Source organism: Pristiophorus japonicus, chromosome 11 (assembly GCF_044704955.1).
Source record: "Pristiophorus japonicus isolate sPriJap1 chromosome 11, sPriJap1.hap1, whole genome shotgun sequence".
In the NCBI taxonomy this organism is placed as follows: domain Eukaryota; kingdom Metazoa; phylum Chordata; class Chondrichthyes; family Pristiophoridae; genus Pristiophorus; species Pristiophorus japonicus.
The window spans coordinates 15,478,776-15,502,882 of record NC_091987.1 but is presented as its reverse complement, the minus strand read 5'-3'; the positions used below and the strand labels follow the sequence as shown (position 1 = coordinate 15,502,882).

The following is a 24,107-nucleotide window of genomic DNA, read 5'->3' as shown; positions in this document are numbered from 1 at the left end:
GTGCCTCAGTGCAGTGTGGGGAATCACGTGTGTGAGGGCTGATTGCCGTGGGCATGGGGATGCACGGGGGAAGGTGCAAGTGGCGAGCACTTTATTGGAATCGAGCTGCTCTGAGATGGTCGTGGACCTCACTTGCAGGATCCGGATGGTGACGGTGACTCCTGTGTGCCGGCTCAGCCTCCTCCAGCATCTCCTACTGAACTTGCTCCTCTTCCTGCGGCGCTACGGCTATGTCGTCGGCCAATGGCTGCACCCTCGTGATTGCCAGGCTGTGAAGCATGCAGCAGACGATGCCGAATAGGGGCAGGCGAGTACTTCAGCACTTCTGCTGAGCGAACCAGGCAGCGGAAGCGTTGTTTCAGGAAGGATATAAAATTCTGACGGGACTGGACAGGAAGAATGTTCCCGATGTTGAGGAAGTCCAGAAGCAGGGGTCACAGTCGAAGGATAAGGGGTAAGCCATTTAGGACCGAGATGAGGAGAAACTTCTTCACGCAAAAAATTGTGAACCTGTGGAATTCTCTACCACAGAAAGTTGTTGAGGCCAGTTCGTTGGGTATATTCAAAAGGGCGTTAGATGTGGCCCTTATGGCTAAAGGGATCAAGGGGTATGGAGAGAAAGCAGGAATGGGGTACTGAAGTTGCATGATCCTATTGAATGGTAGTGCAGGCTCGAAGGGCCGAATGGCCTACTCCTGCACCTACTTTCTATGTTTCTATGTTTCTATTCCGATGGTCTGCTCAACGATGCTCCTGGTGGCAACATGACGGTCATTGTGCGAGTGCTGGGCAGGAGTGGTGGGGTTGTGGAGGGCAGTCATGAGCCAGGTGCATAGCGGGTGGCCCTTGTCTCCGAGGAGCCAGCCTCAACCTTCATTCGGGGGCTCAAACACACCTGGCGCACCGGTCTGGTGCAGAATGAAGGCATCGTGGCTGCTGCTAGGATAGCGGGCATCAACGGCCATGATTTGGCGTCTGTGGTCGCACACCAACCACAGACGAGTGAGCGGTATCCTTTCCAGTTTCGGGAGATCTCGGGATTGTTCTGCGGCGCCCTCAATGCGACGTGGGTGCAGCCTGCTATCCCGAGGAAGCCACTTGAGCGCTCCGTCTGCTTCTCCCCGGTCGTTGGAAATGAGATGAAGTCCCTCCTCCTCTTGGAGAGAGCGCCTGTGACCTGACGGCTGGAGCAGTGGGCCGCAAACTGGGAGATGTTCGATATGTCTGCTGTGGCTCTCTGGAAAGATCCAGTGACGTAGAAATACAGGACGATGGTGACCTTGGCTGCCACTGAGAGGGCCGTCCTCACACTGGTTTGAGGTTCCAGGCCCAGCTGCAGAAGATGGCAGAGCTCTGTCGCTACATCTTTCCTGAATCACAGTCGCCGGAGACACTGCTCATCAGTCAGGTCGATGTACGGAAACTGTTGTTAGAAGACCCTTGCAACATCATAGGCAGTCCCTCGAAATCGAGGAAGACTTGCTTCCACTCTAAAAGTGAGTTCTTAGGTGACTGAACAGTCCAATACGGGAATTACTGTCTCTGTCACAGGTGGGACAGACAGTGGTTGAAGGAAAGGGTGGGTGGGAATGGTTTGCCGCACGCTTCTTCTGCTGCCTGCGCTTGTTTTCTGCATGCTCTCGGCGATGAGACTCGAGGTGCTCAGCGCCCTCCTGGATGCTCTTCCTCCACTTAGAGCAGTCTTTGGCCAGGGACTCCCAGGTGTCGGTGAGGATGTTGCACTTTATCAAGGAAGCTTTGAGGGTGTTCTTGAAACGTTTCCTCTGCCCACCTGGGGCTCGCTTGCTGTGTAGAGCGCTTGTTTTGGGAGTCTTGTGTTAGGCATGCGAACTATGTGGCCCGCCCACGGAGCTAGTCGAGTGTGGTCAGTGCTTCGATGCTGGGGATGTTGGCCTAATCGAGGACACGAACGTTGGTGCGTCTGTCCTCTCAGGGGATTTGCAGGATCTTTCGGAAACATAGTTGGTGGTATTTCTCCAGCGATTTGAGGTGTCTACTGTATATGGTCCACGTCTCTGAACCATACAGGAGGGTGGGTATCCTACAGCCCTGTAGACCATGAGCTTAGTGCCAGATTTAAGGGCCTGATCTTCGAACATTCTCTTCCTCAGGTGGCCGAAGGCTGCGCTGGTGCACTGGAAGCGGTGTTGAACCTCGCCGGCGATATCTGCCCTTGCTGATAGTACGCCCCCGAGGAATGGAAAGTGGTCCACGTTATACAGGCTGCACCGTCGATTTTGATGACTGGGGGGGCAGTGCTGTGTGGCGGGGTCAGGTTGGTGGAGGACCTTTGTCTTACGGATGTTTAGTGTAAGGCCCATGCTTTCGTACGCCTTAGTGAAGATGTTGACTATGATTTGGAGTTGAGTCTCTGAATGTGCGCAGACGCAAGCTGTTACGTCTTTAGATGCTCTGATAATGGCTCCACGAGGCAATGTGTTGTACTTGAACTGTAGTGACCTTAGTCCTTTATTGATAACTCCAGAGTGAGGATCACACCTGGTGGCCTGCCTTTTATACTAGGCCAGGTACACCTGTACAGGTAACCTGCAAGTCCCCCACTACTATGCCCTCTGGTGGCACACCTTGTAATAGCGCAAGCAGTAACCATGTCGGATACATGACACAAGCATCGTCCACGTACTGTAGTTCGACGACAGAGGATGGGACAGTCTTGGATCTTCTGCCACCACGCCTTGGTCTGGCCACTTCCTCATCGCGCTGTGCGTCCTGGTCGTGCCCCTCTGGATGCTCCTGCTGCTGGCTATCTCTGCCTGATGCTGCTGCTGTTACCGTCTGCTCTCCATGTCCCTTTCTCTCTGATTGTGTGGGTCCGTGATCCCGCCCCTTCTCCTCGCTGCATGCTCTTCCTCATGGCCTCCTTCACGCCCACCCGTGCCACCCTCCCTATGGTCAGCTATATGCCCATCTCCATCTGCCTGTGAGAACATATCTCTCCCCCTCTCCCGATGCCTCTGCATTCGCAATTGCCGGCGCCGCTGTCTTCTCTCGAAGCATGCTGCAGTGCTGAATGTGGAGGAGGAACTCGACTGCCAGCGTGGACCCCATCAGTCGCAAGCAGTGGCCCGACTCTGCTAACGGTCACTATTTAAGCAAGGGGAAGGACGGCAGGCAGAGTGAACTGAGGGCCAGTAATCAGTGAAGGCGGCTTCAGCCGCCAAAAGGTACAAACCCGAAACTCCTCAGAACATTTCCACCGACAAAAATGGTCGCAGCCACAGCGCGCCTTGAAACAGCCCTGGCGGTTCAGCTTGCCGATTTGATAGCGACAGAAAATGCTATCGTTGACACCGACAGGCGTTGCTCAGATGATTTCGGGGCGAGTCCTCTTCCGGGGCGGTGACCAGGCGCTGCGCACGGTGATGACACCTTTGTTGCCGTGCGCGGACGGGCGGGGAGGGAGGCGGCGGAGCGGGAAGCTTTTGTGCCTACTCAGAAGTGGAGGGCAATGTCGCGATCGTCGCTGCGGCCGACCCCTTGCCACAGTAACTCCTCTCCGACCCCTTGCCACAGTAACTCCTCTCCGACCCCTTGCCACAGTAACTCCTCTCCGACCCCTTGCCGCAGTAACTCCTCTCCGACCCCTTGCCACAGTAACTCCTCTCCGACCCCTTGCCGCAGTAACTCCTCTCCGACCCCTTGCCACAGTAACTCCTCTCCGACCCCTTGCCACAGTAACTCCTCTCCGAACCCTTGCCACAGTAACTCCTCTCCAAACCCTTGCCACAGTAACTCCTCTCCGACCCCTTGCCACAGTAACTCCTCTCCGAACCCTTGCCACAGTAACTCCTCTCCGAACCCTTGCCACAGTAACTCCTCTCCGACCCCTTGCCGCAGTAATGGGCCCTAAAAAAAACAGGCAATTTCGGCCCCTGAATGACAAAGGGGATCATAGCGCAAGGTGAAAGGAGGTAGTAATGGGACAAATAAAGCAGTAAAAGTGGTGTAAATGGGAATAGCCGAATCATCAGCAGCTGCCAACTGGAAAACAATGGGAGCAGAGGTTAAGATCTGAAATTGTTGAACTCCAGGTTCAGTCCAGAAGGCTGTAAAGTGTCGAATTGAAAGATGAGGTGCTGTTTCTCGAGAGAATATAGACCCAGTCTACTCAATCTCTCCTCATAGGGCAATGCCCCATCCCAGGAATCAGTCTGATGAACTTTTGTTGCACGCCCTCTATGTCAGGTATATCCTTGCTTAGGTCAGGAGACCAAAACTGAGCACAATACTCCAGGTGTGGTCTCACCAGGGCCCGGTATAATTGCAGGAAGACGTCTCGGGACCGAAATTGCCCCTGGAAGCGGCAGCCACCGGTCGCCGCGATGGGGCCGCCATTTTTGATATTGCGCTCCTTTACTTTTGACGCGGTGCAGGGGACCGCTACCACTGTTGTCCCGCCGTGTCATGCATGCGGCAACCCCTTACCGACGGGTGGCATCCCCATTCCGAATTTGCCCTGCGTTGCCGCCGGTCGGTGCCTCTGACAGCTTTTACTGTCGGTGCCCTTTCTGTGGCTGGGCGGCACGGTCGCACTAAAAGGGGAGGTGGCGCTGACGGCCATCCCAAGTTATTTTTTTTGTCGGCCGGCTGCCAGGTCGGGCCTACAACTTTCCTGCGGGTTCAGCTAGGCCCGCCAACAGGCAGCCTGGTACCCACTCTTGTGTGCCAGGCCGCTAGCCCGGCCGAAACCCTCCCTGGTGGCCCAGTGTTTGACACTGAAGTGGCTGCAGAGTTCGCAGCAGCCCTCCCCTTTAACTGACATCATCGGCACGGCGCTGATGACTTGAAGCATCGGCCACTCCGACCCGACCGCACGCCCACCCCTCTCCCCACACCAACATCGCTCCGACTGGAAACAGCACTCAAAAAGCTGAATTTCTCCAGACTGTCCGAACCATGCATTGGGGCGTACGGAACACTTCAAAAGTGGTAGGTAAGACCCGTTTTGGGCTGGGGAAATTTAGACCCCCTTGACTCAAATCCATTTGTAGGTCCCTTGGAGTCAGATTCAGGTGAATTTATAATGGGGAACAAAGAAATGGCAGACCAAGTGAACAAATACTTCGGTTCTGTCTTCACGAAGGAAGACACAAATAACCTTCCGGATGTACTAAGGACCGAAGGTCTAGTGAGAAGGAGAAACTGAAGGATATCCTTATTAGGCGGGAAATTGTGTGAAAGAAATTGATGGGATTGAAGGCCGATAAATCCCCGGGGATTGATAGTCTGCATTCCAGAGTACTTAGGGAAGTGGCCCTAGAAATAGTGGATGCATTGGTGATCATTTTCCAACAGTCTATCGACTCTGGATCGGTTCCTATGGACTGGAGGGTAGCTAATGTAACACCACTTTTTAAAAAGGGAGGGAGAGAGAAAACGGGTAATTATAGACCGGTTAGCCTGACATCAGTAGTGGGGAAAATGTTAGAATTAATTATTAAGGATGAAATAGCAGCGCATTTGAAAAGCAGTGACAGGATCGGTCCAAGTCAACATGGATTTATGAAAGGGAAATCATTCCTGACAAATCTTCTGGAATTTTTTGAGGATGTAACTAGTAGAGTGGACAAGGGAGAACCAGTGGATGTGGTATATTTGGACTTTCAAAAGGCTTTTGACAAGGTCGCACACAAGAGATTGGTGTTCAAAATCAGCACACGGTATTAGGGGTAATGTACTGACGTGGATAGAGATCTGGTTGACAGACAGGAAGCAGAGAGTCGGGATAAACGGGTCCTTTTCAGACAGTGACTAGTGGAGTGCTGCAGGGCTCAGTGCTGGGACCCCAGCTCTTTACAATATACATCAATGATTTAGATGAAGGAATTCAGTGTAATATCTCCAAGTTTGCAGATGACACTAAACTGGGTGGCGGTGTGAGCTGTGAGGAGGATGCTAAGCGGCTGCAGGGTGACTTGGACAGGTTAGGTGAGTGGGCAAATGCATGGCAGATGCAGTATAATGTGGATAAATGTGAGGTTATCCACTTTGGGTGCAAAAACACGAAGGCAAAATATTATCTGAATGGTGGCAGATTAGAAAAAGGGGAGGTGCAACGAGACCTGGGTGTCATGGTACATCAGTCATTGAAAGGTGGCATGCAGGTACAGCAGGCGGTGAAGAAGGCAAATGGCATGTTGGCCTTCATAGCTAGGGGATTTGAGTATAGGAGCGGGGAGGTCCTACTGCAGTTGCACAGGGCCTTGGTGAGGCCTCACCTGGAATATTGTGTTCAGTTTTGGTCTCCTAATCTGAGGAAGGACATTCTTGCTATTGAGGGAGTGCAGCGAAGGTTCACCAGACTAATTCCCGGGATGGCTGGACTGTCATATGAGGAGAGAATGGATCAACAGGGCCTTTATACACTGGAGTCTAGAAGGATGAGAGGGGATCTCATAGAAACATATAAGATTCTGACGGGACTGGACAAGTCAGATGCGGGAGGAATGTTCCCGATGTTGGGGAAGTCCAGAACCAGGGGACACAGTCTTAGGATAAGCGTTAGGCCATTTAGGACTGAAATGAGGAGAAACTTCTTCACTCAGAGAGTTGTTAACCTGTGGAATTCCCTGCTGCAGAGAGTTGTTGAGGCCAGTTCACTGGATATATTCAAGAGGGAGTTAGATATGGCCCTTATGGCTAAGGGGATCAAAAGGTATGGAGAGAAAGCAGGGAAAGAGGTACTGAGAGAATGATTAGCCATGATCTTATTGAATGGTGGTGCAGGCTCAAAGGGCCGAATGGCCTACTCCTGCACCTATTTTCTATGTTTCTAAGTTATGTAATAAAGACCAACATACCATTTGCTTTCTTAATTTCTTCCTGCACCTGCAAGTTAACTTTCAGTGATTGGTGTACAAAGACACAAAGGTCCCTCTGAACACCAACATTTCCCAATCTCTCGCCATTTAAAAAATACTCTATTTTTCCTACCAAAGTGGATAACTTCACATTTCTCCACATTATATTGCACTTGCCATGTTCTTGTCCATTTGTATTATCAGCAAACTTGGATAAAAACATAGAAACATAGAAAATAGATGCAGGAGTAGGCCATTCGGCCCTTCGAGACTGCACCACCATTCAATAAGATCATGGCTGATCATTCCCTCAGTACCCCTTTCCTGCTTTCTCTCCATACCCCTTGATCTCTTTAGCCGTAAGGGCCATATTTAACTTCCTCTTGAATATATCCAATGAACTGGCATCAACAACTCTCTGTGGCAGGGAATTCCACAGGTTAACAACTCTCTGAGTGAAGAAGTTTCTCCTCATCTCAGTCCTAAATGGCCTATCCCTTATCCTAATACTGTGTCCCCTGGTTCTGGACTTCCCCAACATCGGGAACATTCTTCCCGCATCTAACCTGTCCAATCCCGTCAGAATCTTATACGTTTCTATGAGATCCCCTCTCATCCTTCTGAACTCCAGTGAATAAAGGCCCAGTTGATCCAGTCTCTCCTCATATGTCGGTCCAGCCATCCCTGGAATCAGTCTGGTGAACTTTCGCTGCACTCCCTCAATAGCAAGGAAGTCCTTCCAAAGATTAGGAGACCAAAACTGAACACAATATTCCAAGTGAGGCCTCACCAAGGCCCTGTACAACTGCAGTAAGACCTTCCTGCTCCTATACTCAAATCCCCTAGCTATGAAGGGCAACATACCATTTGCCTTCTTCTCCGCCTGCTGTACCTGTATGCCAAATTTCAATGACTGATGAACCATGACACCCAGGTCTCGTTGCACCGCTCCTTTTCCTAATCTGCCGCCATTCATGTAATATTCTGCCTTCGTGTTTTTTCCCCCAAAATGGATAACCTCACATTTATCCACATTATACTGCATCTGCCATGCATTTGCCCACTCACCTAACCTGTCCAAGTTACGCTGCAGCCTCTTAGCATCCTCCTCACAGCTCACACCACCACCCAGTTTAGTGTCATCTGCAAACTTGGAGATATTACACTCAATTCCTTCATCTAAATCATTGATGTATATTGTAAATAGCTGGGGGTCCCAACACTGAGCCCTGCAGCACCCCACTAGTCACTGCCTGCCATTCTGAAAAGAACCCGTTTATCCCGACCCTCTGCTTCCTGTCTGCCAACCAGTTCTCTACCCACGTCAGTATATTACCCCCAATATCATGTGCTTTGATTTTGCATACCAATCTCTTGTGCTGGACCTTGTCAAAAGCTTTTTGAAAGTCCAAATACACCACATCCACAGGTTCTCCCTTGTCCACTCTGCAAGTTACATCCTCAAAAAATTCCAGAAGATACGTCAAGCATGATTTCCTTTTCATAAATCCATGCTGACTTGGACCGATCCTGCCTTCCAAATCGCTGCTATTTCATCTTTAATAATTGATTCCAACATTTTCCCCACTACTGATGTCAGGCTAACCAGTCTCTCTCCCTCCTTTTTTAAAAAGTGGTGTTACATTAGCTACCCTCCAGTCCATAGGAACTGATCCAGAGTCGATAGACTGTTGGAAAATGATCACCAATGCATCCACTATTTCTAGGGCCACTTCCTTAAGTACTCTGGGATGCAGACGATCAGGCCCCGGGGATTTATCGGCCTTCAATCCCATCAATTTCCTGAACACAATTTCCCGCCTAATAAAGATATCCTTCAGTTCCTCCTTCTCACTAGACCCTTTGTGTCTTCCTTTGTTCAATTGGTCTGCCAGTTCTTTGTTCCCCATTATAAATTCACCTGACTCCGACTGCAAGGGACCTACGTTTGTCTTCACTAATCTTTTTCTCTTCACATATCTATAGAAGCTTTTGCAGTCAGTTTTTATGTTCCCTGCAAGCTTCCTCTCGTACTCTATTTTTCCCCTCTTAATTAAATGCTTAGTCCTCCTCTGTTGAATTCTAAATTTCTCCCAGTCCTCAGGTTTGTTGCTTTTTCTTGCCAATTTATATGCCTCTTCCTTGGTTTTAACACTATCGTTAATTTCCCTTGTTCGCCACGGTTGAGCCACCTTCTCCGTTTTATTTTTACTCCAGACCGGAATGTACAATTACTGAAGTTTATCCATGTGATCTTTAAATGTTTGCTATTGCTTATCCACCGTCAACCCTTTAAGTATCCTTTGCCAGTCTATTCTAGCCAATGCACGCCTCATACCATCGAAGTTATGTTTCCTTAAGTTCAGGACCCTAGTTTCCGAATTAACTGTGTCACTCTCCATCTTAATAAAGAATTCTACCATATTATGGTCACTGTTCCCCAAGGGGCCTCGCACAACAAGATTGCTAATTAGTCCTTTCTCATTACACATCACTCAGTCTAGGATGGCCAGCTCGATAGCTGGTTCCTCGACATATTGGTCTCGAAAACCATCCATAATACACTCCAGGAAATCCTCCTCCACCGCATTGCTACCAGTTTGGTTAGCCCAATCTATATGTAAATTAAAGTCGCCCATAATAACTGCTGTACCTTTATTGCACACATCCCTTATTTCTTGTTTGATGCTGTCCCCAACCTCACTACTACTGTTTGGTGGTCTGTACACAACTCCCACTAGCGTTTTCTGCCCTTTGGTATTCCGCAGCTCCACCCATACCGATTCCACATCATCTAGGCTAATGTCCCTCCTTACTATTGCATTAATTTCCTCTTTAACCAGTAACACCACCCCACCTCCTTTTCCTCTCTGTCTATCTTTCCTAAATGTTGAATACCCTGGGATGTTGAGTTCCCAGCCTTGGTCACCCTGGAGCCATGTCTCCGTGATGCCAATTACATCATAACTGTTAACTGCTATCTGCGCAGTTAATTCGTCCACCTTACTACTCCTTGCATTGAGGCACAGAGCCTTCAGGCTTGTCTTTTTAACACACTTTGCCCCTTTAGAATTTTGCTGTAATGTGGCCCTTTGTGTTTTTTGCCTTGGGTTTCTCTGCCCTCCACTTTTACAATTCTCCTTTCTATCTTTTGCTTCTGCCTTCATTTTATTTCCCTCTGTCTCCCTGCATAGGTTCTCATCCCCCTGCCATGTTAGTTTAACTCCTCCCCAACAGCACTACCAAACACTCCCCCTAGGACATTGGTTCCGGCCCTACCCAGGTGCAGACCATCCACTTTGTACTGGTCCCAGCTCCCCCAGAACCGGTTCCAATGTCCCAGGAATTTGAACCCCTCTCTTCTGCACCACTCCTCAAGCCACGTATCCATCTGATCTATCCTGCGATTCCTACTCTGACTAGTACATGGCACTGGTAGCAATCCTGAGATTACTACTTTTGAGGTCCTACTTTTTAAATTTAGCTCCTAGCTCCCTAAATTAATCTCGTAGGACCTCATCCCGTTTTTTACCTATATTGTTGGTAGCTATATGCACCACGACAACTGGCTGTTCACCCTCCCTTTTCAGAATGTCCTGCACCCGCTCCAAGACATCCTTGACCCTTGCACCAGGGAGGCAACATACCATCCTGGAGTCTCGGTTGCGGCCACAGAAACGCCTATCTATTCCCCTTACAATCGAATCCCCTATCACTACAGCTCTCCCACTCTTTTTCTTGCCCTCCTGTGCAGCAGAGCCACCCACAGTGCCATGAACTTGGCTGCTGCTACTCTCCCCTGATGAGTCATCCCCCTCAACAGTACCCAAAGCATCTGTTTTCCAGGGGGGTGACCGCAGGAGACTTCCTTGCACTGCTCTTCCTGTTGGTCACCCATCCTCTATCTGGCTGTGTACCTTTAACCTGCAGTAAGACCAACTCGCTAAACGTGGTATTCACGTCATGCTCAGCATCGTGGATGCTCCAGAGTGAATCCACCCGCAGCTCCAGTGCCACAATGCGGTCCGTCAGGAGCTGGAGGCGGCTACACTTCCCGTACATGTGGTCGTCAGGGTCACTGGAAGCGTCCCTGACTTCCCACATAGTTCAGGAGGAGCATAACACGTGTCTGAGCTCCCCTGCCATGTCTTAACCCTTAGGTTAACTTAATTTGGCAACAACAATGCTAAAGGTTACATACTGATAAAAGGAAAAAGAAAAGCTACTTACCAATCACCAGCCAATCACTTACCCCCTTGGCTGTGACGTCACCTTTCGATTTCTTTCTACTTCTTTTTTGCCTTCCTGCTGCAGCTGCACCGGCTGACCTCCGACCTCCCGCTGGGCGCCTCCCGACTGGTGGGCCTTTTGTAGGCCTCCCGACTCTGCTGCTCCGCCTCTCCGACGCCTCCTCGCCCTCCCGCTGGCGCCTCCCGACTGGTGGGCCTTTTGTAGGCCTCCCGACTCTGCTGCTCCGCCTCTCCGACGCCTCCTTGGCCTCATCAAAATCATTGATTATAGATTGTGAATAACTGGGACCCAAGCACAGATCCTTGCCGTACCCCACTCGTTACAGCCTGCCAACCCGAAAATGACCCGTTTATTCCTACACTCTGTTTTCTGTCCATGAACCAATCCTCAATCCATGCCATGTCAAATGTATTTGTTTTGTCTTATAACACTCCTGTGAAGCGCCTTAGGATGTTTTACTAAGTTAAAGTTAAAGGCGCTATATAAATACACGTTGTTGTTGTTGTAGTATATATTACTCCCAATCCCATGAGCCCTAATTTTGTTTAATAACCTCTTGTGTGTCACCTTATCGAATGCCTTCTGAAAATCCAAATACATCACATCCACTGGTTCCCCCTTATCTATTCTGCTAGTTACAACCTAAATAAACTCTAACAGATTCGTCAAACATGATTTCCCTTTCATAAATCCTTGTTGACTCTGGCCAATCCTGTTATTATTTTCTAAGTGCCCTGTTACCACGTCCTTAATAATAGATTCCAGCATTTTCCCCACGGCTGATGTCAGGTCTGAACTAACTGGTCTGTAGTTTCCCGTTTTCTCTCTTCTTCCTTTCTTAAAGTATGGGGTTACATTTGCTACCTTCCAATCAGCGGGAACCATTCTCGACTCTATGGAATTACATTGCGCTTTGTTGGAACCTGGAAATGAGAAGAAAGGTTATTTGACTGGGGATGGGGGAGCTGGAGGCACGAGGTCAAGTGACGATAACTCCAGGAATACGTCCATCTCGAGTGGTATGTGCAACGTGAAAACAGTTCTCAGTTGCCATGGTTCCCAGTTTTAAAGCCACGGAAAGACGTGGCTGCGAATCATATAAAAAACAAATAGGTCTTCACTCTTCTCATTATGCGTCACCTAGCTGTGCATTATGGAAAATAAATGGCACTTAACTCGCTCTCTGAAATAATCTATGAGACAATAACTGCAATTATCGCTACACAGCCTGGAGTTTCCATTAGTTTTATCAAGTGCAGTATGTAATATTGAAGCTGATTCATTTTCCATTTTTTCCTCAGCTAGGGCAACTATCATGCCCGTTCATCACTAACTGGACCTGTTTTATGTGGAGGGGGGGCACAATTAATACAGTCGGGGTTGGGGGGAGGCGGCGGAGGGGAGCTATTGTAGAATAAAATTGCCTGGGGGGTCTCGTCATGTAGTAAAATCGCCATGCGTGTTTCAACAACAATGTATTAAAACATCCCAGGCACTTCACAGGAGCGATTATCAAACAAAATTTGACACCCAGCCTCATAAGGAGATATTAGGACAGGTCAAAGAGGTAGGTTTTAAGGAGTTCAGAGAGGTGCGGAGGTTCAGGGAGGGAGTTCCAGAGCTTGGGGCCCAGGCAGCTGAAGGCACGGCTGCCAATGGTGGAGCGATGAAAATCAGGGATGTGCAAGAGGCCAGAATTGGAGAAGCGCAAAGATCTCGGCAAGTCGTGCGTCAGCACGGAGTCAGGTTTATCGCACAAGGCCGGTACAATACAATTGGCCCAAGCCTATGATCAACAGGTGGTTCTGCAACTTCAAACCGAAAACCCCAGGAATACACTGCAGGCCAGTCAATATCTGAAAACAGCTGGTGTTAGCACTGGAGGCGGTTCCTTGCAGTACTCACTGCTGGTGGGGATGTCCTCATGAATTTCTCTTCCTCCTCTACTGTTGGGACTTTATGTCTTCCAGTCCTCCCCAGACAGTGCTGGGAGTGGGGAAGACCCAAAATAGCAGTGCCAGCTGGCAAGAAGACCTCCAATTCCTTGGCCACAAGAACATAAGAAATAGGAGCAGGAGTAGGCCATGTGGCCCCTCGAGCCTGCTCCGCCATTCAATAGGACCATGGCTGATCTTCAACCTCAACCCCACTTTCCCGCCTGATCCCCATATCCCTTGATTCCCTTAGTGCCCAAAAAATCTATCTCAGCCTTGAATCCATTCAATGACTGAGCATCCACAGCCTTCTGGGGTAGAGGATTCCAAAGATTCACCACCCTTTGAGTGAAGAAATTCCTCCTTATCTCGGTCTTAAAACGCCGACACTTTATCCTGAGACTATGTCCCCCAAGTTCTGGACTCTCCAGCCAGGGGGTAACAGCCTCTCAGCATCTACCCTGTCAATCCCTCTCAGAATCTTATATGTTTCAATGAATCATAGAATGGTTCCAGCACAGAAGGCAGCCATTTGGCCCGTCTGAAGCCAGGTGTGTTTCAAGAAGGCTGCTCACCACCACTTTCCCAAGGACAATTAGGGATGGGCAATAAATGGCAGCCTTGCCAGCGACGCCCACATCCCGTGAATGGAGAAATGAGCGAGGAGTCACTGCCTTCTGGCCACACAATAAAGAAAGAAAGACTTGCATTTATATAGCGCCTTTCATGACCACCGGATGTCTCAACATTCTCCTTAGAGCAGAGAAGGTTGAGAGGAGATTTGATAGAGGTATTCAAAATCATGAGGGGTCTCGACAGAGCAGATAGAGAAACTGTTCCCATTGGTCAAGAACCAGAGGACACAGATTTAGGGGCTGAAATTGCACCCTCCATAAGCTCCATTGCCTCTAAGAAGCAGGAATGAAGCAGAGAGGCCTTACCGATCAGGGGCAGACGGATGGGCTGACCTGACCGACAATGCCCCCGAGCCGGAAGCGGCGGGAACGCACCGACCCCTTACCGACCGGCGGTGACCCCCTATCCGACCCCTGCGTGGAATTGCCCCGCGGGAGCGGCACCGCCACCGGTCAGTGCCACCAGCAGCTTTCCCCGGTGGGGAGCTGTGTGTACCTGGGCGGCGTGTCCGCCCTTAAAGGGGAGGTCGTCTTGCCAGCGACTCCATCTTATTTTTTACTGTCGGCCGACTTCCAGACAGAATGCTTAAAAACGGAAGGTGCGTCCCCTTTGGAGTGGAGGGCAATCACTCTAAGGTGATTGGCAGAAGAACCAAAGGCGACACGACGGAAAAGAATTTTAAGCAGCGAGTGGTTAGGATCTGGAATGCGCTGCCTGAAAGGGCGGTAGAGGCAGATTCGATCGTGGCTTTCAAAAGGGAGTTGGATAAGTACCTGAAGGAAAATCATTTACAGGACTACAGGGAAAGGGCGAGGGAGTGGAACTGGCTGAAGTTCTCTTTCAGCTGAGACGTTAAACCGAGGCCTCGTCTGCTCTCTCAGGTGGACGTAAAAGATCCCATGGACTATTTTGAAGAAGAGCAGGGGAGTTCTTCCCAGTGTCCTGGACCAATATTTATCCCTCAATCAACATAAGAAGGAAACAGATTATCTGGTCATTATCACGTTGCTGTTTGTGGGAGCTTGCTGTGCTCAAATCGGCTGCCACGTTTCCCACATTACAACAGTGACCACACTCCAAAAGTACTTAATTGGCCGTAAAGTGCTTTTACACGTCCGATGGTTATGAAAGGTGCTCTATAAATGTACTTCTTTCTTGCATAGAACCGGCACGGGCTTGACGGGCCAAACGGCCTCCTTATGTGCTGTAAACATTCTATGATTCTATTCTATGATTCGAGAAGGCGGCCTTTCAGCCCATTGCTTACCTGAATAGTGCCCCGGTGTTGGGAGGGTCTCACCACAGCGTTGCTGATTAATTGCAGTTGGCACAATCTAAAAACAGTTAATTATTGGAAATCAGACACAATAAGACCAGGGAACACGACGCATGCACTCCCTCAGCAAAAGAGTCAGTGCAGCTCCTCCAGGCGCAGCTCCCCCTGCAGGCCGGGAGGGCCTCAATACCAGGCTGCACTGTTGGTGAGGAGTCCTCCAGCACAGCGCCCTCTGCAGGCCGGGAGGATCTCAGTATCAGGCTGCACTGTGGTGAGGGGTCCTCCAGCACAGCGCCCTCTGCAGGCCGGGAGGATCTCAGTATCAGGCTGCACTGTGGTGAGGGGTCCTCCAGCACAGCGCCCTCTGCAGGCCGGGAGGATCTCAGTATCAGGCTGCACTGTGGTGAGGGGGTCCTCCAGCACAGCGCCCTCTGCAGGCCGGGAGGATCTCAGTATCAGGCTGCACTGTGGTGAGGGGGTCCTCCAGCACAGTGCCCCCTGCAGGCCAGGAGGATCGTAGTACCGGGCTCTACTGTTGGTGAGTGAGGAGTCCTCCAGCACAGCGCCCTCTGCAGGCCGGGAGGATCTCAGTATCAGGCTGCACTGTGGTGGGGGGGTCCTCCAGCACAGCGCCCTCTGCAGGCCGGGAGGGTTCCCGTCGGGAAGCCAGCCAGTGGCGGCTGGCGCTGAGGCGATAACGGCGCGGCCTCGGGCCTCGGATTGATCGGAAGCCGGAGCCAGTGGCGGGGGGCCGGGGGCTGTGGGGAGAGCGGGGGCCGGGGTTGGGAGGATGAGCAAACAGGACGAGGCGGACAGGACGATATTTGTGGGAAATCTGGACAGCGGCGCCCGGGAGGAGATCCTGTTCGAGCTCTTCCTGCAGGTAAAAGGCCAAATACAGAAATAAATAAAATACATCCGAAATACAGCCCATTGATACACCCCGAAAAAACACCGTGTAAATAACCCCATAAATACACACCCTAAAATAAACCCCTTAAATACACACCCAAAAATAAACAGGCATAAAATATACCCCCGAAAATATACTCCCTACAATACACCTCCAAAAGTACACCTAAAATACACCCCTTAAAATAAACTCCTTAAAATACATCCCCTAAAATATACCCCGAAATAACCCCTAAATACACCTGCTTAAAATACACCCCCTAAAATATACTCCCCTAAAATACACCCCCTAAAATATACTCCCCTAAAATACACCCCCACCAAAGTACCCCCCCAGAATACACCCCCCTGAAGTACACACCTTAAAATACACCCCCTAAAATACAGCTCTGAAAATACACCCCAATAAACACCCCTTAAAATATACCCGCGTAAATTACACCCCGAAGATACCTTCCCCACCCCCCCCCCCCGCAACACACCCCTTAAAATACACACCTTAAAATATGCCACTTAAAATAGACCAACATAAAATACCCTAAAATACACCCCTTGAAATACAACCTCATAAAATACGTCCCCTAAAATACTCCCCCCAATATGCGCCCCCCCAACGCGCGACACCCATCGTGCGCCCCCCCACCATAAACCCCCCTAGAATGCACCCCATAAATATGCCCCCGAAAATACTCCCCCCACTAAACACCCCCTAAAGTACGCCCCCTAAAATACCCCCCTAAAGCGCACCGCAAAAAGCGCACCCCAAAACTGATCTCCTAAATTATAGCCCATAAATACATCCTACAAAATAGATCCTGTATAAACTCCTACAATACACTCCATTAAATACGTCGCTGATAATAAACAGTTTAAAAAAAAAACATTGCTACGCCCCCTATGTTACGCCCCAATAAAATACACCCCAATAAAATACACCCCATAAATTACATCCCAAAAATTACACCCCATAAATTACACCGCCCAAAATACACCCCCCCAAAAATACACCCCCCCCAAAATACACCCCCCCAAAATACACCCCCTTAAATATACTCCTATAAATACACCCTCTAAATACATCCTGTAAAACAGACCACGTATAAACCCCATAAATAGACCCCCTAAAATACACCCCAAAAATTGACCCTGTAAGTAAACCCCATAAATACACCCCTGAAAGACGCCCCCTGAAGGGCGGCCTTTGCGTACAACTCCCTGCAGCATCATAAACCCCCCGCAGAATACACCCCCCCCCCCCCAGCATACACCCCCCCCCCCCAGCATACACCCTCCCCCCCAGCATACACCCTCCCCCCCCCCCAGCATACACCCTCCCCCCCCCCCAGCATACACCCCCCCCCCCAGCATACACCCCCCCCCCCAGCATACACCCCCCCCCCCAGCATACACCCCCCCCCCCAGCATACACCCCCCCCCCAGCATACACCCCCCCCAGCATACACCCCCCCCCCCCCCAGAATACACCCCCCCCAGCATACACCTCCCCCCCAGCATACACCTCCCCCCCAGCATAAACCCCCTCCCCAGCATACAACCCCCTCCCCCCAGCATACACCGCCCCCCCCAGCTTATACCCCCCCCCCAGCATACACCCCCCCCCCCCAGCATACACCCCCCCCCCCCCAGCATACACCCCCCCCCACCCAGCATACACCCCCCCCACCCAGCATACACCCCCCCTCCCCACCCAGCATACACCCCCCCACCCCGCATACACCCCCCCCCCTCAGCATACACCCCCCCCCCCCAGCATACACCCCCCCCCCAGCATACACCCCCCCCCCAGCATACACCTCCCCCCCAGCATACAACCCCCTCCACCCAGCATACGCCCCCCCCAGCTTATACCCCCCCCCCCAGCATACACCCCCCCCCCCCCAGCATACACCTCCCCCCCAGCATACACCTCCCCCCCAGCATACAACCCCCTCCCCCCAGCATACACCGCCCCCCCCAGCTTATACCCCCCCCCACCCAGCATACACCCCCCCCCACCCAGCATACACCCCCCCCCAGCATACACCCCCCCCCCCACCCAGCATACACCCCCCCCCCACCCAGCATACACCCCCCCCCCCACCCAGCATACACCCCCCCCCACCCAGCATACACCCCCCCCCCACCCAGCATACACCCCCCCCCCCCCACCCAGCATACACCCCCCCCACCCAGCATACACCCCCCCTCTCCACCCAGCATACACCCCCCCCCCCCAGCATACACCCCCCCCCCCCAGCATACACCCCCCCCCCCAGCATACACCCCCCCCCCAGCATACACCTCCCCCCCAGCATACACCTCCCCCCCAGCATACAACCCCCTCCCCCCAGCATACACCGCCCCCCCAGAATACACCCCCCCCCCCACCCAGCATACACCCCCCCCCCCCCACCCAGCATACACCCCCCCCCCCCCCCACCCAGCATACACCCCCCCCCCCCCACCCAGCATACACCCCCCCCCCCCCCACCCAGCATACACCCCCCCACCCAGCATACACCCCCCCCCCCCACCCAGCATACACCCCCCCCCTCCCCACCCAGCATACACCCCCCCCCTCCCCACCCAGCATACACCCCCCCCCTCCCCACCCAGCATACACCCCCCCCCTCCCCACCCAGCATACACCCCCCCCACCCCGCATACACCCCCCCCCCCAGCATACACCACCCCCTACCCCAGCACGCACCCCCATCAAATGCATCCATATAAATAAACCACCTAAGTGCACCCGCTATACAGCCCCCCGAAACGCCACCCCCTAAAAAGCCCCGCCCGGAAACGCCCCGCCCCTCCCGGAAAAGCAGCGCCCCCTTCCCCGGAAAGGCACCACCCCCCGGAAAGGCACCACCCCCCGGAAACATGCCCCCCCTCCCCGCGGAAATACCCCCCCCCCACGGAAACGCACCTCCCCCCAAAACACTCCCCCATAAAATGCACCCCATACAAGAATCCCATAAAATACACCCCTTAGAATACACCCCAAAAATACACGACATAATTACTCGCCTTACAATACACCCACATAAATAGTTGCTTCACAGGAGTATTATGACAAAACATTTAACAACGAGCCACATAACAAGGAATTCGGGCAGATGACCAAAAGCTTGATCAAAGAGTTAGGTTTTCAGGAGGAAAGAGAGGTAGAGTGGTTTAGGAAGGGAGTTCCAGAGCTTAGGGCCGAGATGATAAGGCACGGCCACCAATGGTTGAGCGATTATAATCAGGAATGCTCAAGAGGGCAGAATCAGAGGAGCGCAGACATCTCAGGGTTGTACGGCTGGAGGAGATTACAGGGACTGGGAGGGGCGAGGCCATGGAGGGATTTGAAAACAAGGATAAGATTTAAAATTGGGGCATTGCTTAACCGGTAGTCAGCAAGCACAGCACGTGGGAGGCCAGCCAGATTAGAAAAGCCTAGAGGTAACAAAGGCATGGATGAAGGTTCAGTCGGTTGATTCTGGGGATGAGGGGATTGACTTCTGAGGAAAGGTTGAGTAGATTGGGCTCTACTCATTGAAATTCAGAAGAATGACCTTATGATGATATTGAAACGTATGAGATAATGAAGGGGCTCGACAAGGTAGATGCAAAGAGGATATTTCCACTCATCGGGGAAACTAAAACTAGGGTACACAGTTTCAGAATAAGGGGCCGCCCATTTAAAACTGAGATGAGGAGGAATTTCTTCTCTGAGAGTTGTGAATCTGTGGAATTCTTTACCCCAGAGAGCTGTGGAGGCTGGGTCATTGAATATATTTAAGGCGGAGATAGATTTTTGAAAGATAAGGGAGTGAAGAGTTATGGGGAGCGGGCAGGGAAGTGGAGCTGAGTCCATGATCAGATCAGCCATGATTTATTGAATGGCGGAGCAGGCTCGAGGGGCCTAATGGCCTATTCCTGTTCCTATTTCTTATGAGGGTTTCAGCAGCAGATGATCTGAGGCAAGGGCAGAGAAGGGAAATGTTACGGAGGTGAAAACAGGCAGTCTTAGTTATGTTGCGGGTATGTGGTCAGAAGCTCATTTCAGGGTCAAATATGACACCAAGGTTGGGAACAGTTTGGTTCAGCCTAAGACAGATATACAGGAGAGGGATGGAGTAAGTGGCTAGGGAAAGGAGTTTGGCGGGGTCTGAAAACAATGGCTCTGAATTGGAGATAAATATTGGCACAGGATACCGGAGAGATCCCTCTGGTTGTCTTCAAAATAATGACGTGGGATCTTTTATATTTGGCTGAGAAAGCATACGGGGCCTCGGTTTAATGACTCATCCGAAAGAAGCCACCTCCGACAGTGCAGCACTCCCTCGGCGCTGCACTGGCGTGCCGGCACTCCCTCGGCGCTGCACTGGTGTGCGGCACTCCCTCGGCGCTGCACTTGCGTGCCGGCACTCCCTCGGCGCTGCACTTGCGTGCGGCACTCCCTCGGCGCTGCACTGGCGTGCCGGCACTCCCTCGGCGCTGCACTGACGTGCCGGCACTCCCTCGGCGCTGCACTTGCGCGCGGCACTCCCTCGGCGCTGCACTGGCGTGCCGGCACTCCCTCGGCGCTGCACTGGCGTGCGGCACTCCCTCGGCGCTGCACTGGCGTTCGGCGCTGCACTGGCGTGCCGGCACTCCATCGGTGCTGCACTGGCGTGCGGCACTCCCTCGGCGCTGCACTGGCGTGCCGGCACTCCCTCGGCGCTGCACTGGCGTGCGGCACTCCCTCGGCGCTGCACTTGCGCGCGGCACTCCCTCGGCGCTGCACTGGCGCGCGGCACTCCCTCGGCGCTGCACTGGCGTGCCGGCACTCCCTCGGCGCTGCACTGGCGTGCGGCACTCCCTCGGCGCTGCACTGGCGTTCGGTGCTGCACTGGCGTGCCGGCACTCCATCGGCGCTGCACTGGCGTGCGGCACTCCCTCGGCGCTGCACTGGCGTGCGGCACTCCCTCGGCGCTGGGCGCTGCACTGTCGTGCGGCACTCCCTCGGCGCTGCACTGGCGTGCCGGCACTCCCTTCACACTGCACTGACGTGCCGGCACTCCCTCGGCGCTGCACTGACGTGCCGGCACTCCCTCGGCGCTGCACTGGCGTGCCGGCACTCCCTCGGCGCTGCACTGGCGTGCCGGCACTCCCTCGGCGCTGCACTGACGTGCCGGCCTAGAATTTTGTGTTCAAGTCTCTAGAATGCGACATGAGCCCAAGATCTTTCTGATTCAGAGGCGAGAGTGCTCCCCACTGAGCCACAGCTGACTGCTTAGATATGTCACTAACGTGTAATCAGACAATAATGGACGCCGAGCCAAAGATTAGATGGGCTGACCCAAAGCTTGACCAAAGACGTTGGTTTAAAGAGGGCAGAGAGGCGGAGAGGTTTCTGGACAGAATTATAGATCCCCGGATCTCGGCAGCTGAACGCAGAGCGAAGGGTTATGGGGAGTAGGCAGGGAAGTGGAGCTGAGTCCATGATCAGATCAGCTATGATCTTATTGAATGGCAGAGCCAGGCTCGAGGGGCCAAATGGCCTACTCCTGCTCCTACTTCTTATCTTATGTAATGCCAGCAATCTCAAATCTGCCTTTGGACTTGTCAAAATGTGGCAGTCCCAAGTCCTCAACCACTCTGACTGGCCTCCGACAGGTGCAGGGCATTGACTGCACACACGTGGCCATCAGGGCACTTCACCCAGGAATCTTTGTCAATGGCAATGGCTTCCATTCCCTCAGTGTGCAGCTCGTCCGCAACGATAGGAAGATCATCGTGTATGTGTGCGCCAAATTCACTGGCACCTGCCAGGACTCTTTCATCCAGCGCCAGTCCACCCTCCCTCAGCTCTTCGCTCCACCGGCTGGCTGCTTGGAGACGAGGGCTATCCACTGAAGGCATTGCTCATGACACCCTTGAGGTCAAGTACTGAGGTGCAGGAGAGATATAACGATAGCCACCTTTCTACCAGATGTGTCGTAGAGCAGACAGTAGGCGTGCTGAAAATGCGCTTCAGATCCCTTGACAGATCTGGAGGAGTCCTTCAGTACGCACCAGCCGGGTCTGCAGAATTGTCGTGGTCTGCTGTGTCCTGCCCAACATAGGGCAACAGCAAGGATTAGCACTGAATGAGGAGCAAGGCACTGAGGAGGAGGAGAATCAGGAGGAAGCTGCGGTCCAGATTCCACCAGCACCCGAGCACATTGCTGCCCGGGAGGCCAGGGACGAGATCATCACGGCCAGATTTACTTAACTTCACGCTTTACACCCATATGCTGCGCTAGGTTAGCATCACCCCACAGCAACAACATAAAGTTTCCCTACAATGACCAAGCCATTCCTTTCACACTGACCACCATTGCTGGAGCTAACGTTATGTCTCATCATTCACTCCAACTCACTAAGCCGCTTCCAAAGGTGCACACAAATTTGTCCATGACCGCAAAGTAGTTGAAAATAAAGATTTTTATCTGTGACATCATTGTAACAGAAACCTTACAGAAACGTTTAATAAAACACCCAAGTGGCTACCCTTGTGCATCAACTTGTGTGTCATCTTTCTCTTACGTGTGCTTCTCCGAGGTGCTACCCCTGTGGCTTCAGCGGAGGTAGAGGCAGACTGCTCACTTCCCTGCTGCAACTGCACAGATCCTTTGGGCGGAGGATCTCTGGGTTTTGGAGACTCTGATGGCCGCGCCAAAGTCTGCTGCTCCTGCGACTGTGCAGGGGTGGACTCAGCCATCGCGATCCGAGGGGGCATCTGGGACTCTGACTGGGAGGGAGGGGCAACGGGGGAGAAGTGTGAGCACTTTGAGAGGAGCCCCCACTTCCATGTCCCCTCTCACCATCACAGCAGTGAGGTAACCACTTCTACGTTGACATCCCTCCAAGAGAGGACGTCAATGAGCCTCTGCCATCTGTTCTCCATTGATTGTCTCTATGGAGAATAGATGGCTATGTGCTCCTGTGAGTGGCGCATTAGCTGCTCCATGCTGGTGTCCATCCTATCCATGGAAGAGCCTACAGTCGCATGTGATACGGTGGTGCTTATGTTAGAGATGGAGTCCTCCGTTCTCTGGACATTTGCAGACGTCACGGTCACAAGACCTGCCAGAGCCTCTTGCACTTCTTTCTGCACCTCCCGGAATGCCCTCTTTCTGGATGGCCCCCCCCCCCCGAGGCTCCGTGTGCATGCAGCTGAGCAGAGCTGGGAGTGTTCTGCACCCTCCAGCGAGGAGTCTCCACTGCTGTCCCTGTCTCCACCATCTGCTCTTGCTCACCTGTGAGTTGTGAGACACCAGGTGACAACACCACTTACACCGAGGTGGAAGTATTGGTGCTGGATGCACTTATATCTGGTGATGGTGCACCCTCAGAACCTCCTCTGAGGAGTCATGTTCCTCTTCCTCCTGGACAGTGAGGGAGGAGGCTCTTGGACCTGTGGGAGAGTAAAGAGATGAGTTAGATGTCAGATTGCTACTACATCTGAGAATCAAGCTATATATAGAAAGGTCAGAAGAGAAGTGGAAAAAATAATAAGAGGGGCAAAGAGAGGGTATGAGAATAGAATGGCAACCAACATAAAGTCTTCTATAGGCATATAACTAGTAAAAGGTTAGTAAGAGGAGGGATGGGGCCGATTTGGGACCAAAAAAGGAGGCTTATGCATGGAGGCAGAGATACTAAATGAGTACTTTGCATCTGTCTTTACCAAGGAAGAAGATACTGCCATAGACACAGTGAAGGAGGAGATAGTGGAGATACTTGATCGGATAAAAATTGATAAAGAGGTATTAGGCTGGCTGTATTTAAAGTAGATAAATCACCAGGAGTGGATGGCATGCATCCTCAGAAGCTGAGGGAATTGAGGGAGGGCATGCATCCTCAGAAGCTGAGGGAATTGAGGGAGGAAATCGCAGAGGTACTGGCCATAACCTTCCAATCCTCCTTAGATACAGGGGGTGGAGCCAGAGGACTGGAGAATTGCAAATGTGACACCATTGTTCAAAAAAGGGTGCAAAGTTAAATCCAGCAACTACAGGCCTTTCAGTTTAACTTTGGTAGTGGGGAAGCTTTTAGAAACAGTAATCAGGGACAAAATTAACAGTCACTTGGATAGGTGTGGATTAATTAAGGGAAGCCAACATGGATTTGTTAAAGGCAAATCGTGTTTAACCAACTTGATCTAGTTTTTTGATGAGGTAACAGAGAGGGTTGATGAGAGTAATACGTAGTGCACATGGATTTCCAAAAGGCATTTGACAA

The 24,107-nt window shown here is 51.9% G+C and overlaps 2 protein-coding genes across 2 annotated transcripts in view; one reads left to right on the top strand and one right to left on the bottom strand.

The window, feature by feature from the left end:
• Nucleotides 1–15,122, bottom strand: part of LOC139275974 (stomatin-like) — a 62,872-nt gene extending 47,750 nt beyond the window's left edge. The window contains exon 1 of the mRNA XM_070893250.1: nt 14,931–15,122. The gene's annotated coding sequence lies outside the window, so the exon portion shown is untranslated. The remainder of the gene's footprint in view (nt 1–14,930) is intronic.
• A 584-nt stretch (nt 15,123–15,706) lies between these two features.
• Nucleotides 15,707–24,107, top strand: part of LOC139275695 (splicing regulator RBM11-like) — a 33,137-nt gene continuing 24,736 nt past the window's right edge. Inside the window, exon 1 of the mRNA XM_070892872.1 lies at nt 15,707–15,822. Coding sequence (XP_070748973.1) covers nt 15,730–15,822 — 93 coding nt within the window. The 5' untranslated portion in view covers nt 15,707–15,729. The remainder of the gene's footprint in view (nt 15,823–24,107) is intronic.